The sequence below is a fragment of the Berghia stephanieae genome, chromosome 2, assembly GCF_034508935.2.
Source record: "Berghia stephanieae isolate SIO BIC M18660-M18661 chromosome 2, UCSD_Bste_1.3, whole genome shotgun sequence".
Taxonomy (NCBI): Eukaryota; Metazoa; Mollusca; class Gastropoda; order Nudibranchia; family Aeolidiidae; genus Berghia; species Berghia stephanieae.
This window is the reverse complement of record NC_088361.1, coordinates 30,688,172-30,704,551: the sequence shown is the minus strand read 5'-3', so window position 1 is coordinate 30,704,551 and position 16,380 is coordinate 30,688,172. Positions and strand designations below refer to the sequence as shown.

General features: G+C 36.3%; 1 protein-coding gene across 2 annotated transcripts in view; it reads left to right on the top strand.

Annotated features, from left to right (window-relative positions):
- LOC144964695 (putative G-protein coupled receptor No9) overlaps positions 1-16,380 on the top strand; it is a 135,017-nt gene that overhangs the window by 32,058 nt on the left and 86,579 nt on the right. For both annotated transcript variants that reach the window (XM_078899221.1, XM_078899222.1), the window contains 2 exons: positions 5,135-5,839; positions 6,915-7,696. In XM_078899221.1, coding sequence (XP_078755347.1) covers positions 5,310-5,839; positions 6,915-7,696 — 1,312 coding nt within the window. In that variant the 5' untranslated portion in view covers positions 5,135-5,309. The remainder of the gene's footprint in view (positions 1-5,134; positions 5,840-6,914; positions 7,697-16,380) is intronic.

The following is a 16,380-nucleotide window of genomic DNA, read 5'->3' as shown; positions in this document are numbered from 1 at the left end:
TATTTCTGTCATTCTGAAAGTCATTTTGTTGCATCCGGTTTCTTTTGACATAGGTATAGCCGAAGGGTGAAATAATATACCTTTAACCGTCATTCTTTGTAGAATCCAAAGGGTATCAAAGAATTGCTATTGTCCGATTCACTCTATAGAAACCGGGATAAACTTCGGCTCCATGGACCCAATGGGTTTGAATACCTCTTTCTTGATTTTCAAAGATTTAAAATATAATAAATACATTTGTATTTACGCATGGAACGGCACGAAAACACAACAAATCCCCCCCCCCCCCCCCCCCCAAAAAAAAAAAAAAAAAAAAACAGAAAAAAAAACAAAAACAAAACTCACCCCCCCCCCCAAAAAAAAAACAAACAAAAAACAAACAACAAACTCCGAGGAAGTACAATGAAACCTATCTCTTATTATTTGGCAGTTGACATGTTTTGTCACATGATTATTAATGGCGAAGAGAAACGTAACACTTTTCATTCATTATGTTATCGAAATATACCAAAAAAAATTTTTAATGTCGAAAGAAAGACTGACACAACTCATTTATTTTGTCCTCCTACATTTGTGATACTAATATTGGCTTACCACCCCTTGGGTGCATGAAAATAAACATTTTAAATAAATACAAATAAATTAAAATAAATGTCCGTTTATTCATCTCATAGGGGAAATTTGTCTCAAGGGTCTATTTCAAGGTAAGACAGCAAACTGAACTAGAGCGAGGTGATTTTCCCAAGGCCATTCAGCGCAGCAGGTATTCGAATTCGGTACCCTTTGGGTATGGAGCAAAGACCGTACAGCTGAGCCACGCCTGCTTACTTCAAGAAATTTGATAAAATATTTATAAAACCCATAAATCACAATATTATGACGACAATAACAGTGTGTCTATTCAAACGCCATTACATTTTTCAGGGGATGGGAAAATGGGATAGACGTGTCGAATGTAACATTCATTTTCGTCTCCATTCAGTTCCAGTTTTTTAATAACCGGTGTGTCATAGACAATATACATTTCTGTAAATACTCACAACAAACATATGAACTATACCAGCAAACAAATTATGTGTCAAGTAAAACTTTTATATTACTATTCATACTTTTATATATGGAAACAAAACTAATCATCTAAAATGTGTTTTAAAACATAACAAAGAAACTACGTGTGCTGTTCCACGTTGCTGGTAGAAAACAAAGAAATTTTAATACCGAGATAAAACGCCTGTCTTCTGTTCCTGTTAAGTTCGGCAACTAGAAACGAGAGTGGTCGCTCACTTTGCTAGGATTAAACAAGAGATCAACTGAGAGGAAAGGTCAAACTAAAAACAAAACAGACTTTAAAAGAAAATGAATGCACTTATTATACAGCCTAAGCTAACAATTTCTTCAAAGAAATCTGTTTGCAATGCTTTAAGTGCCGAATCAAGGGTTGAACACGCGGGCCTAATTCAGGTCATGTTTTGAGCCTATTGTCAATAAAATGAGGATCTCTTACAGAAAGCGTAGATGGGCATAGTTTATACGCCACCAGAGCCAAACGTTGGAGGTAGATAAGTTATGTCTGCAGATGGGAGCGGACTGCATCCCCAGAAAAATGTTACGATGAACTCTACTAGGAAAAAAGAATCGAGGAAGACCTAAGAAAACCTGGAAAATAAATGTGCTGAGAGAATTGAATACCCGGGGCCTCAGCCTGGAGACCGCATTTCATGCAAAGAAAGACGAGAATGATTATCTGTTACCTCGAGCACTGGACGGTGCAGAGAGGATTGAATGTGAGTCAAGGCCTTACTGCTACATCCCAAGGATCTACATGACTTAATAATAGATCTGCAGAGTCTTTGGATCATCTGTCTTATTTCTCCTCTCAATATCTAAAATAATCTGTTATTTCCATGCAAGTTCTTTTGAAAAATAGTATTAAACGGGAGCTGATTTCAAACGTAAGAAAGATCTATGGTAAAATAAGAACAAAGCAAACCAACCACATAGGAGTTATCTTGAAGCTTCTGTTATCCTGAAGATACAGTTATAATAGATAAAAACAATAAGAACAATTAAGATAAGCACTCTTTGAAAGATAAAGTTTTGGTCATCAGTCTTCGTCAGTGAATAAAAGACAGGTATGGAATTAAAATCGTTTTAAACCTATCTGGCCACCACCTAAGCTGTCACTGTCACTTTATGACATTAAAATATAAAGATATTTCCAACCACAATCGGACTAATGATATCAAAGACGGTCTCCACAAAGGTATAGCTTTAAATTATATAACAAATCTGCTGAATTCATTAAATTAAAGTTTAAAAAAAAAAATTGTCAAATATAGAATGAAACGCTTTTGACAATCAAAACGTATTTATTCGGTAACATGTAAATACAATACTATACACACAAACAATCTTGTCTTGTTGTCTCAAGTTTGATCTTGTTTTTTTTTTGTAGGAACGTTGATTATGTCTTTTCGTGAAGAAGATGTGTAGTGTGGATACTTCTTCACTTTGTACCGAGCACGGTCCAACAAATATTGAGAACAACCATGCTTCTCAAATATATTCTACGTCCAAGACTTAGCATTATCCTTTCATATCTGGATAGATATTTGACCGAACAAGTTCTTAACGGGACCTTATATTATCTCACTCTTTTATGGAGATGTGATATTAAGACATACGTCGTTTTTTAATTTGTCACCGAACCGACCAGCATTTAATAATTTTATAACACAGTTTTTGGTCGTCTCTGTGTTATATTATTTAGTTAGATACCGAACCGGCCAGTATACCACAGCTACGGCCTTCGCTGTGTTATACGTTATTGGGACATATATGCATAGTAACAGATCTGCCTTCTCTGTTTGATTTTATTGATCTCCTTTAGATCGGACTGAGAATACATAAATTTGCCTTCTCTATGCAATGATTTTGGTCACCCAAATTTATGGAATTACACAGTACAGTAACCAGCACTATGCATTGCTATTTCCAGGCCCCGACGTTTTTCACACAATCAACCCTGCATTGTGCGAAGAATAGTAAGTGATGATTTACGGTCTGCCATGAGTTTATATAACCATGGTGAGTAGTATTCATAGGACGACTGAGAGGCATTGTCAACACAAGGTAGCCTAACAAAAGGTTTGGAAAATAACTACTTGTCGTCTTAAGCTAGTTTCCTACTAAGACTTAAGCTCGTCCTACAGTAATGTCACACACTCGTAATATGGTTTATTGAGGGTCCAGTAAGACAATACTGGGAATCATAATAATATTTCCCCGCTCCCCTTATGTTTTAGGCAGATATGGAATTAAAATAATATAAAACCTATCTGGTCACCACCCAGGGTTATTGAGATCCCAGTAAGACAAGACTCGGAATTATAATCCCCCTCTCCTCTTATGTTTTAGGCTGCATGGATTTCTTATCCTCTCTTTCTTAATTAATCGTCCTCTGCATACAAATTCTTTTATTGATTATTTTCTTTTTCTCTCCGATCCTCCTTCTCTACTTTTCTCCACCCCCCCCCTCTCTCTTCCTCTCCCTCCCCCCTCTCTCTCTCCCTCTCTCTCTCTATCTATCTATCTATCTATCTCTCTCTCTCTCTATCTATCTATCTATCTATCTATCTATCTATCTATCTATCTATCTATCTATCTATCTATCTATCTATCTATCTATCTATGTCTCTGCTCTCTAATTTCCCCCTTTTCTTCTACGCTCTTAAGTCCTCATTTAAATAACTACCCTAGCATGAGTCAATCAATGAGTTACTATAAATGATAAATCAATAACGATAAAGTGACTGCACTACTAATTAACTGTTTTTTTTATTGAATGTAGGCTCAAAAAGAGAATAATAATTATCACTTTATTATTTTACATAGTATCTTATTATAACGAGTAGTTTTGATTTCCTGACATCTAAATGACAGAAGTTGACAATTCATACTGAAGGATAAACGATAAATCTTTTCAGTCTACTTAGGAGTCCAATTATTAGAAAATATTATGGACATAACGAATGGCGTGTCGTTAGCTTTGACTTACGGATGTTGCATTTAGCATGGTATTTTGGATATGAAACCAATTCTAAGTGAACTTTGAACAAGATATGTGTGTGACTGTTGTAGTGATTTTGTAGTCGAATGAATGAACTTGTGTGATACCAAAAAAAACTATTGTAAAGCACCTCTAAGCACAATTTGTGGATACTGGCGCTAAATCAAATAATAATAATAATAATAATAATAATAATAATAATAATAATAATAATAATGATAATAATAATAATAATAATAATAATAATAATAATAATAATAATAATAATAATAATAATAATAATAATAATAATAATAATAATAATAAAAATATCATGTTGTTCGTACCAAGAGAGCAGTTATATAACTGTTTCTCATATTCATCTTAACCCGCTCAGAGTGTGGGGTAGCGTGGAACAGCCGTATGGTCAAAGATTCGTACTGGATGGGTATCGAGTTCGAGTCCCTAATCATGTTGTGTGACACTGAACAAATTATCTCGACTTGTCTCATTTTGCTTCGCTGCACTGTGGCTGACACCTGGGTCATCCAGAAAAACATCAACCACTGGATATAAATAAAGGATAGTTCTATTTCTTTATTTCACATCAAAACTTATCACAGTGGGCTGCTATCTTTGTGACAACGATCAATTATGTGATTACAACCAAATAAATTGGAATCATAAATAATTTTCTAGAGTTAATAAAAATTAAGAAATATATAAAGAGTACAGTTCGTATGATTTTATAATCTCAAAATAAAATGTTAGATATAAACCTATCTAATGTTGAAATTTAATGATTAACCCCTGGACACCGGTCAGTTGATACTTTAATCAGGCGCTTTACATCGACTGTGGGTTGAAGCCCGATGCCACACTTTTCCATTATCTGTCCAGTCTTTGCCACCGACTCCACTATGACATCTTCCTTTCGTACCTACTTTTTGGCCGTCTTGTGTTAGTCTTGTGGTCACAACTTTTAGCTCAATTATTATCACTGAGTCTTCCCACGTATTGCCTATCTCAATTTTAAAACAAATTATGACCAAATGATTTATATATTCCATTTTCTTCTCTTTACAGCCATCGACAAGTATTTTAAAAACCAGAACAACCAGATAAAGTACAACCCAGTGAATAGTTTGTCAATTTCAAAGATTCCATCTATCAGCCTCTCACTGAAATCACTTATTAGGTATTAAAAATGAAAATACTGAACATTATCCCTGTGACATAAACTTCAGTAATCTCCTTCGTTATGCCACCACCTTCATTGATCCACTACCCAACGCCAGTGGACGCGTCAGCCATGTTGTCCAGAGCAACCAGTTCTGATGACTTCAATCTTTTGGAAATACCTCAAGGTTTTCCTTTAGGTGATGACGTGGTCACCAACACAACACGGGCACCTTCAACAACGACAATGTCCATTTCAGATTACACAGCAGCGGGTTATAACCTAACTTCGACGGATTCTATGTCCTCCACCCAGACTGTTCTCGTCAGTCTTGCCCTTGGCATCATCATTGTCTTCACGGTCACTGGCAATTTTTTAGTGGTCGCTTCCATCCTGGTCAACACTCATCTTCGAACCACGACGAACTATTTCATCGCCAATTTGGCAATTGCCGATCTTCTTCTAGGAACGACTGTGCTGCCTTTTTCGGCGTCTTTAGAGGTGTTGCAATATTGGGCATTTGGTCAGATCTTCTGTGACGTGTGGGCTGCCTTCGATGTCCTGTGCTGTACGGCGTCTATCCTCAGTCTATGCGTCATCAGTATTGATAGGTAAGCGTGATTCAATTGTAATTTGATCAAGTTTTATTTTCAAGTCGAGTACTATACCGCAATACCATGAAGTCACACAAAATCTTACATTTTAAAATGAGAATTTAGAACTTTGAAGTGGCCATTGATTTTTGTAATGAAATATTAATCGGTATTCATATCTATAAAAACAATATTGCTGATAAATACATCTTCGTGACTTTGATTGGTGTCATCAATTAATAATTAAATCCTATTGTCAATCCATCATTTCTAGCGTAATACATAGCTCTGTGGGGATGCCACTAATCGCTCATCAATCTTATCAAATAAGCTCTTTACAGATATTGATTATATCTCCACCTTGCTGTCGATGGGCTCTCTCTCCTCTCCACATATTTCAATCTTCAGTGTTATCGTTTCATTAAAAAAACCTCCATCAGAGACAACCATTTTTGTATATTGCTCCAGACGGAAAGACATCTAGTCCAGTGTGCCAGAATTTTTTTTTGATTTCTAAATTCCTATCCAAACGAATTTGCCATTGTATTTTTAAAGAGTAATATACAAACAATAACATGCTTTTCAAAAAACAATGAAATTAGAATGATTTTACACTACCATCCCGACATTCTAACATGGAACATTTCGACTCGGTACAATAAAAAAAAAAACAAAACAAAAAACAAAAAAACAAAAAAAAACAAACAACAAACAATCCGACAAGTCTTGTCTCGTATCTCAGAGATTCCTGTGCATATTTGGCTCTTTAGATTATTATGAAAACTGGGTCAATGATGTGTTTACATCTAATCAATAAGCGCATATTGGCCCTATTGTAAAGATATTTTTCGTTGTATAACAAAAACTGAATAAGAGACTATGAAAGTAGCTCCTTAATTTCTTATTTTGTGTTACAAGGGATAATACCATTATGATTTAATCAACGGAAATCGTGATACGTAAGGGATGTGCTAGACGTGAAACGGAATATATTGTATTCTGATAAGCCCAGACAGCGAAAATCATCATCCTGTCTAACATTATTTATCGACACTAACTTTATCAGTCAATCTTTATCATTTTCTATCCCCAGATACATAGGAGTGACCCGACCACTTCAGCATCCAGCCATTGTAGGGCACAAAAGGGCCCTCTATGTTATATTCGGTGTGTGGATCCTCTCAGGAATAATTTCAGTGGCGCCACTGATAGGATGGAAAGAAGAGCCTGACCCTAACCCGCTGGTCTGCACCGTGACACAGCACACGGGATATGTTCTGTTTTCTACAGCGCTTAGTTTCTACATTCCTTGTCTTATTTTATTGCTTGTCTATTACCGAATATACAGAAAAACTGTGGCTTATACAAAATGTATCGCAACTGGCGGTAAAATGGCCAAAGTTGATGAAGACAATAGAATTGTTTTACGCATTCATACGGGGAATCACTGCTCCTCGTCGACTACACTGATTTCTACTACAACCACCGGCACTGACAACAATAAGAAAACGAACAAAAAAGAGCGGAAATCATTTTCCAATTCGTCAAAGTCGGATAATAAAAAAGATAACGGAGTATCCCACAATTCTCTGTCCAAAGGTCACAGCAACGGAAACGACAATGGGACAAGGGCCGTAACTGCCCATGTAAGGGGAGGTAATGATCGGGAATTTATTCCACCCGGTAATACTTTTCAAGAGAATCGGAGAGATGAGCGTGGGAGGAAGAAGAGTTCGGGTGTCAGTGGAAGCAGGATTTCATTTTCTAGCAAAGTGGCCAAATTCAAACGGGAGAAGAAAGCGGCCAAAACGTTGGGGATTGTTGTTGGCGTATTCATCACCTGCTGGCTGCCTTTCTTCTTCATCCTGCCTTTACGTAAGAATTGTTTTACTCTCAAATTATCGTGTTTTCGTGTTCTCGTCGTCCACGGAATCATCATCATCATCATCATCATCACCATCACGATCACCATCATCATCATCGTCATCATCATCATCATCATCATCATCATCATCATCATCATCATCATCATCATCATCATCGTCGTCGTCGTCGTTGTTTTTATAATCTTCTTCTTCTATTACTTCTGCTTGTACCTCCTTTCCCCCCTCCTCCTCCCACTCCTCATCTCTCTCTCTCTCTCTCTCTCTCTCTCTCTCTTCCCCCCTATCCGTTCTCCTCTTCTCTTACTTATAGATCATCAATAGCGTTATAGTTGTTGTCCTTGTCGCCTTGTCATCGTCGTCGTCGCCGTCATCATCATCATCATCATCATCATCATCATCATCATTATCATCATCATCATCATCATCATCATCATCATCATCATCTTAGCATCATCATCATCCTCGTCATGACGCGCTCTAAAAATCTGAAAGAAAAAGAATACAGGGATTGAATAGTTATCAATCTGAATATTGAATCTTACCCACCCGCCTCCTGCGCTCACATGGAAAAGCAATAAATACTTGCTCACTAACGTTCCCGTACCTCCCTCTCCCCACTCATTAACATGAAAACAAACCAAATTAACCACACATACACACACACACACAACACACACACACACACATACACACGTAGACACGCACAGATACACACCAAAAAAACCTTATCCCATCCAATGTCTATAATCATTACAATTACAGCATCGCGACTGAGTTCCTTCAAATCATTAATATCTCTTCTTCATTAAACCATTTGATTATTACAGTGTCTCAACGTGATGTTAAATAGTGACAGTGCTAGTTGATATAAATGTAATTTTACTCTTCCCTGCCAATGTACACAAACAAACACCATTTTGATTTTGTAAATCTATTCATTTCATTATAAAGGCTATTCAGTGACGTGTTTGATGTTATCTGACCGTTGTCAATATCCTGTCCATCCAGTAGAGATTATGTAGCTGGGTCTGTTAAATTTGGCGGAAAGCACTTCACTATAGACTAGCGTCCTATCCAATAAGTAGCAAGAGATTTCTACTGCCGGTTTCACACCAAAAAAACGGGGACAAACTTCGACTCTTTTGGCCTCATGGCTCTGAAGGACTACTTTACTGTTTTCAAATAGTGCGTTAGGTTATCAGAACTGTAAATATGTGCAACTAGAATAATATCCATTGCTCTCAACGACACTTAGAAACTACACAACAGTTACCCATATAACTTTAATTTCAGTTTTTACCATTTTATTTACCCCGAGAAAATATCGTTTTGAAACAAATTGTGATATCATTGAAAGAAATGATATTTATTTGATTAAACTTCAAAGTACGTGCGGCTAGTATGTGGTATAGTGGCATGACACTCGCTTTCGGATCGGAAAACTTCTGTGTTCGAGCCTTGCTCGGCGCATAGTTGAGTTCTTGGAAAAGGCTTTTTACTCATATTCTCTCTGTTGGTAAGTGACACTTTGTAAAGCGCTTTGAGCACGTTTAGTGTATATTACGCTATGTAAAAAAAACCCCATCAAAGCTCAATTTCCCAATAATTTGAATAACTTTGTCATCAATCGTAACATTCTTTATCTTCCTTCATCCGACATAATACCAATTTGACGTGTTGGTCCCATGATATAATATGATGCCAAGTTAGAGTTGAGTCGAACTCAGATCTTAATGGATTAATCATAATAATATAAATCACCTATTCAACAAAACCTAATCACGATAGATAACGCTTGACTACACTCTAGGTTGATTTCGTAAAGGATCAAACTTGACATTCCACTAAATCCGCAATAGGGTTATGACGATGTTGGAAGAAGGACGCTGTTGTGCCACAAATATAATAAAACTCACCCAATGCTTCACTCCTTTGGAGTCATAAGGCACGTAAAGTCATTGATTTTTTTTTCATTGCGTCTGTAGCTTTAAGCTGACAGTAGCAATTGCATGCTACTCTTTGGAAAGGACGATATTTCATCGCAGTATTTAAAAAATTGGTTTATGGTTGTTATTAATTGGATGCTTAACACTGTATCTTTAGCCACGAGGTTTGAATTTCATTCTTTTTGTCATGGTCTAATGAATGCTCAAGAGCGGACTCTACTACGTTCATAGATAAGGATGTGATAAATAAAGCCCCCAGAATTTACTAGTTACTTTTAAAAAAGTAAAAAAAAAAAAATGACGAGTTGGTTTAATATTTAAGATGATATGAATATAGAAAGATGAAATATAATGAAATGAATGTTCTTATGAACAAATAATATTCACAATTACAAATGGTAACATGACAGTATTATTACGAAACTTCCGTGATCTTTGGGGTAATGTTGTACGGACTTGTGAGGTCCTACTTCCAGACAGAGAGTACTTTCGGTAAGATTCGGATCTGGCAATCTGACAGTGCGTTGCTGGTAGTGGTGACCAAAGAAGCTCCCGCGTCTTGATAGTGGAATCAAATAATGGAGTTTTTCACCCAGTCCCGATTGTAAGATATAAATCTTTAAAATATAAGTGATATGAGGAGTGGAGTGGTCTGGCCGTCAAGGCATAAGTTATTGAGAGAAGTGAGTAAGGAAGATTAAATCAATCAGCTTTTATAATAAGTGGCTACGCGACAAAAGGTTGAAAGAAAAGTATTTACTAATTTGAAATGAATTCAAAGAGAAGGCTACTGAAGGAATGGTAATCTAATATTAGAAGGTAAAGTTTTTCTAAGCCAACCGAAATATAAGACAGTGAGATGAACTCCGGTCTTATGTTTATATAACTACAATAAAGCTTTAATAAAATAATTGTGAATCATCGTTCTGTGACACTTTCATTGCATTAATACTAAAGATTTTGTATTTCATACGTTATAGATTGAGGCAGGGTTTCATAATTATGATAGTCTATAATATAAAAACCAACCCTTTTTCTGTTTAAAGTACTGTTTTCAAAGTCTCGTTTGTCATCTATTTCTAATAATCAAATCAAAATTAATATCAAAGTTTTGCCATTTTCCACATGCGTCGAATTTTTCTTTGAAGCACCCCACTTTTTTTAACCACCACACGTTTTTTCAAACACAACATTTTTTCAAGCACCAAACTTATTTTTTCAAGCACCACACAGCGCCCGATTACAAAAATGTACCCATTAATTTTGTATTTAAAATGTATTCGCAAATCCCTTCCTCATTCTAGGTATTCAGATTTTCATGAATATGATTTTGGCATTTTGTAGAATGGATGAGACTCGTATTTCTGGTTTACATCGTGTAATGATTACAAAGTTGGCATGCTGGGTTGCCCCAATATGCCTTTTATTGTGTTAAAATATTTTTGATAAGATATAATATTACGTATACAATTATGTCTAGACGACAGCATTTTCGATGCCGTCTGAATAGAAATATTTTTCATTTTTATTTCACTCTTGCCAATGCTTGTCACAGTCTGATCCTGTTGCAGTTTTCAGATATTTCACGATTTATCAGTTGCCATTTTGAGAGCATGCCATCCCGTCCATTCATTTCCAAAGACTTGAAACTGTCACTTCCTGCAGCAGCCTCATTGCCCACGGCAATCATTCGCTTCCTGACCTTTCATCCCCTACGTCTGACATGTAAATCAGACCTGTCCATAACCTGTCTCAAGTTGAGAACCTCCATTTTAACTTTTAATGATTTATTTTATTTATCTCTGTATTTTCAACCCCTTTCTGATTCGACCCAATTTATCTCAAATGATAATTGAGAATGTACCGGAAAATAATTTTCTAAAATTTGACACAAAAACCATGAATGTAAACTCTTGGAGAGATTTCAGTTTCATAGGTTAAACAACGAATAACAATAATTTAAAAACTGAGGATCTGCAATTAAAACTACTGCACATATATAGCTTTTAAAGAATGTAGACAAAGAAAATATGCTGTGTTTCTGCGATTCGTTTGATTCTGGATTATCAATGTTTGGATTAACTTTCAATACTCATTGAAACTGATAAAAAGTAACTGTTTCCCCAGCCAGTCCAAATAAGTAAAAACCGATGACTTTTCTTGGCAAATATCATAAAAATAACCTTTTGGCCCCGGCTTAATTTTGTTCATTACACCAATCCTGACATTTTCCTCAAAAGAGCTGTAACCAGCGTTATACATGAATGCTATCTTGATGTTATCGATTTGATAATAAATCGTATAAGAGTGGAATAGAACCACACACTTAATGGATTAATAAATTTGTCAAAGAAACGATGTTTCACCTTTCACACCCTGTTGGTAAAATCTTAGCAATCCTTTCATTCAGATCAAGTCTAGTCCCAAAAGAATCGTATAGATTAGTTTTCTTGACAAAAATTATCTCGGCTTTAATTTTACTGTCGGATAATCAGGTTTTGAATATTTTATTTATCTATTTAACCCTCGCCCTGAAAAAAAAACAACTCAAAAGAACTTAACGAATGGCCACAATATTCTACCAATGTAAGCAATTTATGTTATAAATAACTCGGGTAAAACGACATCCATGTGAAAAGATTGCTAGCCATAGCAACAAGATGTCACCGATTACTCATCCAATATTTTAACCTGTTCACTGCTGCACTCTGGAAAAAACTCGTATTACAAATTCGGGTTGGAAACTTTTTGCCAAGTTGTGGGTCATTTAAATCGATCGATATTTGAAGTACGAGCTTTCTGACCAAATATAAAAAAGAGTTTTTTCGTAGTACGACAGTTACTGGTAAAATGACACAAACAACCTCATGAGGAAAAAAGAGAATTAAAAAAAGCAGTCACGTGAAATACAATGTTACTTTCTTTTGGTCCTTTTTTGTGAGACGGACAAGACTGCCTTGGGCTTCTCCGTGCTCTGTCTGTATCTGAAGCAAGGCATCTATCTAGTTAATATGTATGGGTAGGCATCGGGGCTAGTGAATATGTATCAGTAGGCATCGGGGCTAGACAGTCTGTACCAGTAGGCATTGGTCATCGGGTTATGTCAGTGCGGGAGTGTGTTAGTGTCTAGATCGCTGACTCGTACACGGTATCTCGCCTGTTACACGAAAGAAAGTATAACAAAGAGTTTATTCTATAACTATTTTTAAAATGTTCACTACCCTTTATCCCCTCTGTTCTCCTCTTCTCTCCACCTCCCTCTCCCTCTCTCTCTATCTCTCTCTCTCTCTCTCTCTCTCTCTCTCTCTCTCTTTCTTCTCTCTCTCTCTACTTCCCTCCCTTTCCCCTCGGCTCTCTCTATTTTTCCATCTGATAATCCGTCTGTTGTCCTTTTTTCCTACATATCTCTCCAAATGGGTAAGACTGCAACTCGTCCAGAAGATTCGTGGTTGAGTCCCACATTGGCATCTCGTTTTTCACTAAGCAAGTAATTTAAAGCATAATGATCATTTTGCAGCGTGGCACAGGAAATAACGCATGGGTAATCTTGGTCTATTTTCAAGATGATCCAAGAGAAAAAGAACTTCATGGTAATAAAAACATGGGATTTTTTCCCTAAAAGCACTAGAAGCTCTCTACCTATCTCCCTCTCTCTCGCTCTTTCTCTCTCTCTCTGTCTCTATCTGTCTGTCTGTCTGTCTCTCTCTGTCTGTCTGTCTGTCTGTCTGTCTGTCTCTCTCTCTCTCTCTCTCTCTCTCTCTCTCTCTCTCTCTCTCTCTCTACCTTCCCCTTCCACTCTCTTGATTGGAAATGAAAGTTGATGCATAATAAGTAATCCCTCATTTTCCACAAAGTAGAATATACTCCATCACCACCACTTTAGATAACTTCTACAGCAGCTCTGACTCCTCAATCTTCACAAACGTAGCAATCAAAGCACAGGCAAACACAAATGCTGCTATCAAGACAATCAAAGCACAGGCAAACACAACTGCTGCTATCAACACAAGCAAAGCACAGGCAAACACAACTACTGCTATTAACACCATCTTCATCACAGCAACAGCAACGACTTTCACACTTCAACACTTTTCATGGCACAATCATCACCACTTCAGACACAATCACCAGATTCATCAGCCGCAATCACCACAATCAACATTGTCGTTTTTGCCAAATGAATTTCCAATAAAAATAATATTTAGCTAACAGCTGCAACCATCATCATACCCTTACATCGTCGTCAATGTCATCCTCATCTTTATGATCGTTAGCATATCGTCATCATTATCATTATCGTCATTATTATATTCATCATCATAATTATTATCATAGCCGTCATCCATCATCATCATCATGATCATCATGATCATCATCATCATGATCATCATCATCATGATCATCATCATCATGATGATGATCATCATCATCATCATCATCATCATCATCATCATCATCATCATTATCATCATGATGATCATCATCATCATATCATCATCATCATATCATCATCATCATTGTCATGTACTTCAATCAACACAAACAGGTCTAAGAATGTAGTTGTAAGGAGACTAACCGGTTTTCAATTATGTTCCTTGAGAATTTATAAATCAATTCAATCCGATTTTATGTCGGCTTAAAGTATATGCCAAAAATTAAATTCATGGAATTTAATAAAATAGAATTATATAATAATCATAGCTTTTTAATTTTTAAAGTTAACCAGAATTGCATTTAGAATGAAAGCATATTTATTATTTTCAAAATGCAAAATTTATATAAAAATAGATTAAATTTTCAGTTCCTGGTGTTGGTCGATTCTATAGTGTATTAGAGGATGGGCAGAAGGAATTGATATGGGTATTTGATCTTGATGTTCGAATCGTCATTTGAAATGAGATTTCTTAATAATCTTAGTAGGATAATGGCTGTTGACACTCGTTCTCATTATCTTACTTACATTAGCGCAACTATACAATATGATATATGGGGGTGATCACTAACGTTATTAAAAGTTCATTGTTGATGCTATGCGTTTAGGTAAAATAATCACAGCATCCGCCAGCCGAACGAAACGTACCAACGGACAAAACTATGTTTAACGTTGAACGTAATTTATAGTCTGATTGATATAATTTTGTGATAACTAATCACCAAAAAGTCTATCTAAAACATTAACAAAGAGCTGAGTGACGTCAATTTCGTTCATTCTATTGCCTAACAATGGAACAGGGCTCGTACTTGCGTACATTTTTATACTAATATGGAAGATCTTTGCTTATAACTCACCGTATAATTGGGCTCATACTTTGGTGCGTTTTTATACCGCGCTTATAAACATCTAACAAGACCAGACCATGTAACGCCGGTGGTCACTTGGGTACTACGGTTAATATAGCGTGACAGCTGACGGATGACATCAGCTGTTTACCTTGTCATTACAGTCTGGGGACTTGACTTAGAAGCTGATGTACTATGAAAAAACACATAGGGCTACAAAGTTAATGGAAAACTTTTTAACACTTCAAATATCGATTAGAAATTAAGGTACCATTCAACTCGTTATAAATTCTGCATTCTAAAATTTCGAAGCGGGTTAAAGCCATTTTTGACATGTTGACCGTTATCTTATTCGATCACGATTCGAGGTAGATATTTTATTATGCGCTTATATATTTCCTTGCCAAAACAACTTTGTAAATACGGTGCACCACAGCACAAAAAATGAAACCAGTGTGTAGTTGGATGACTGGAGAATATTTGATTTATTTTGTTTCCTCCGCACTCAATATCCCCAACAAAACAAACAAGCAAAAACAAAACAAAAATAAACAAACAAATAACAAATCAACTATTCGGACATCCTTGAACTCAATAAATGCTTTCGCCGAAACTAATTTTGAAAGGTAAATTAAGTTGTCCAAGGACTTGTCCCAGAGGACATTGGGAAATTAATTGCTGCTCACCACCTGTGCCTGACAGATCTGGTAAATGGCTGCTAGACTGCCCGAGTAGCCTTGATTGAACACAGGATTTGGACATTCGTTTATTGAGAAGGACCGTCCGCTTCGACGGTCTTCGGATCTGGATGTCTCGGCAACTCTTTTTGGTTAATGGTGTATACAGAGTGCATTAAATAAATCTGTCTCTTATCAACGGCAAAAAAACCCCAAACCCCCCCCCCCCCCCCCCCCAAAAAAAAAAAAAAAAAAAAAAAAAAAAAAAAAAAACAAAGTTAAAAAAAAAAACGAAACAAAAATAAACAAACATGCCTTTCTCACTTTTTATAATATGACCAATCGTCTCAAAACGGTATTATATCAGGCTGAATCCGGTGCTTAAAATAGAATTTTAAGTTTGGCTTGCAAATGGTGGCTTGGTGTGTTAGCGGCACGGTCTATAACCTTGCCACAAAAGTCAAGCGATATTAAGCATGGCTGGGCAGTGGACAGGTGAGTGAGAGTGATCTTGGAAAATTCAGTTACCTTGGGTAGGGTATTTAAAACAATTTAACCTACATGACGCAGGTGTGAGTGAGTACATGACAGGTAAGAGTGGAATGAGTGAAGTTGACTTCACACTGGTCTTTATGATTGTTTTTAAGTTGTCACTTGAATGATATCAATAGATTTTCTCAATCCGACTATTAAATGTTTAAGGATATACATAGATTTATGTATTATCTTATGGGCATAACTTGTGTGTAATATCCATATATGCATACCAA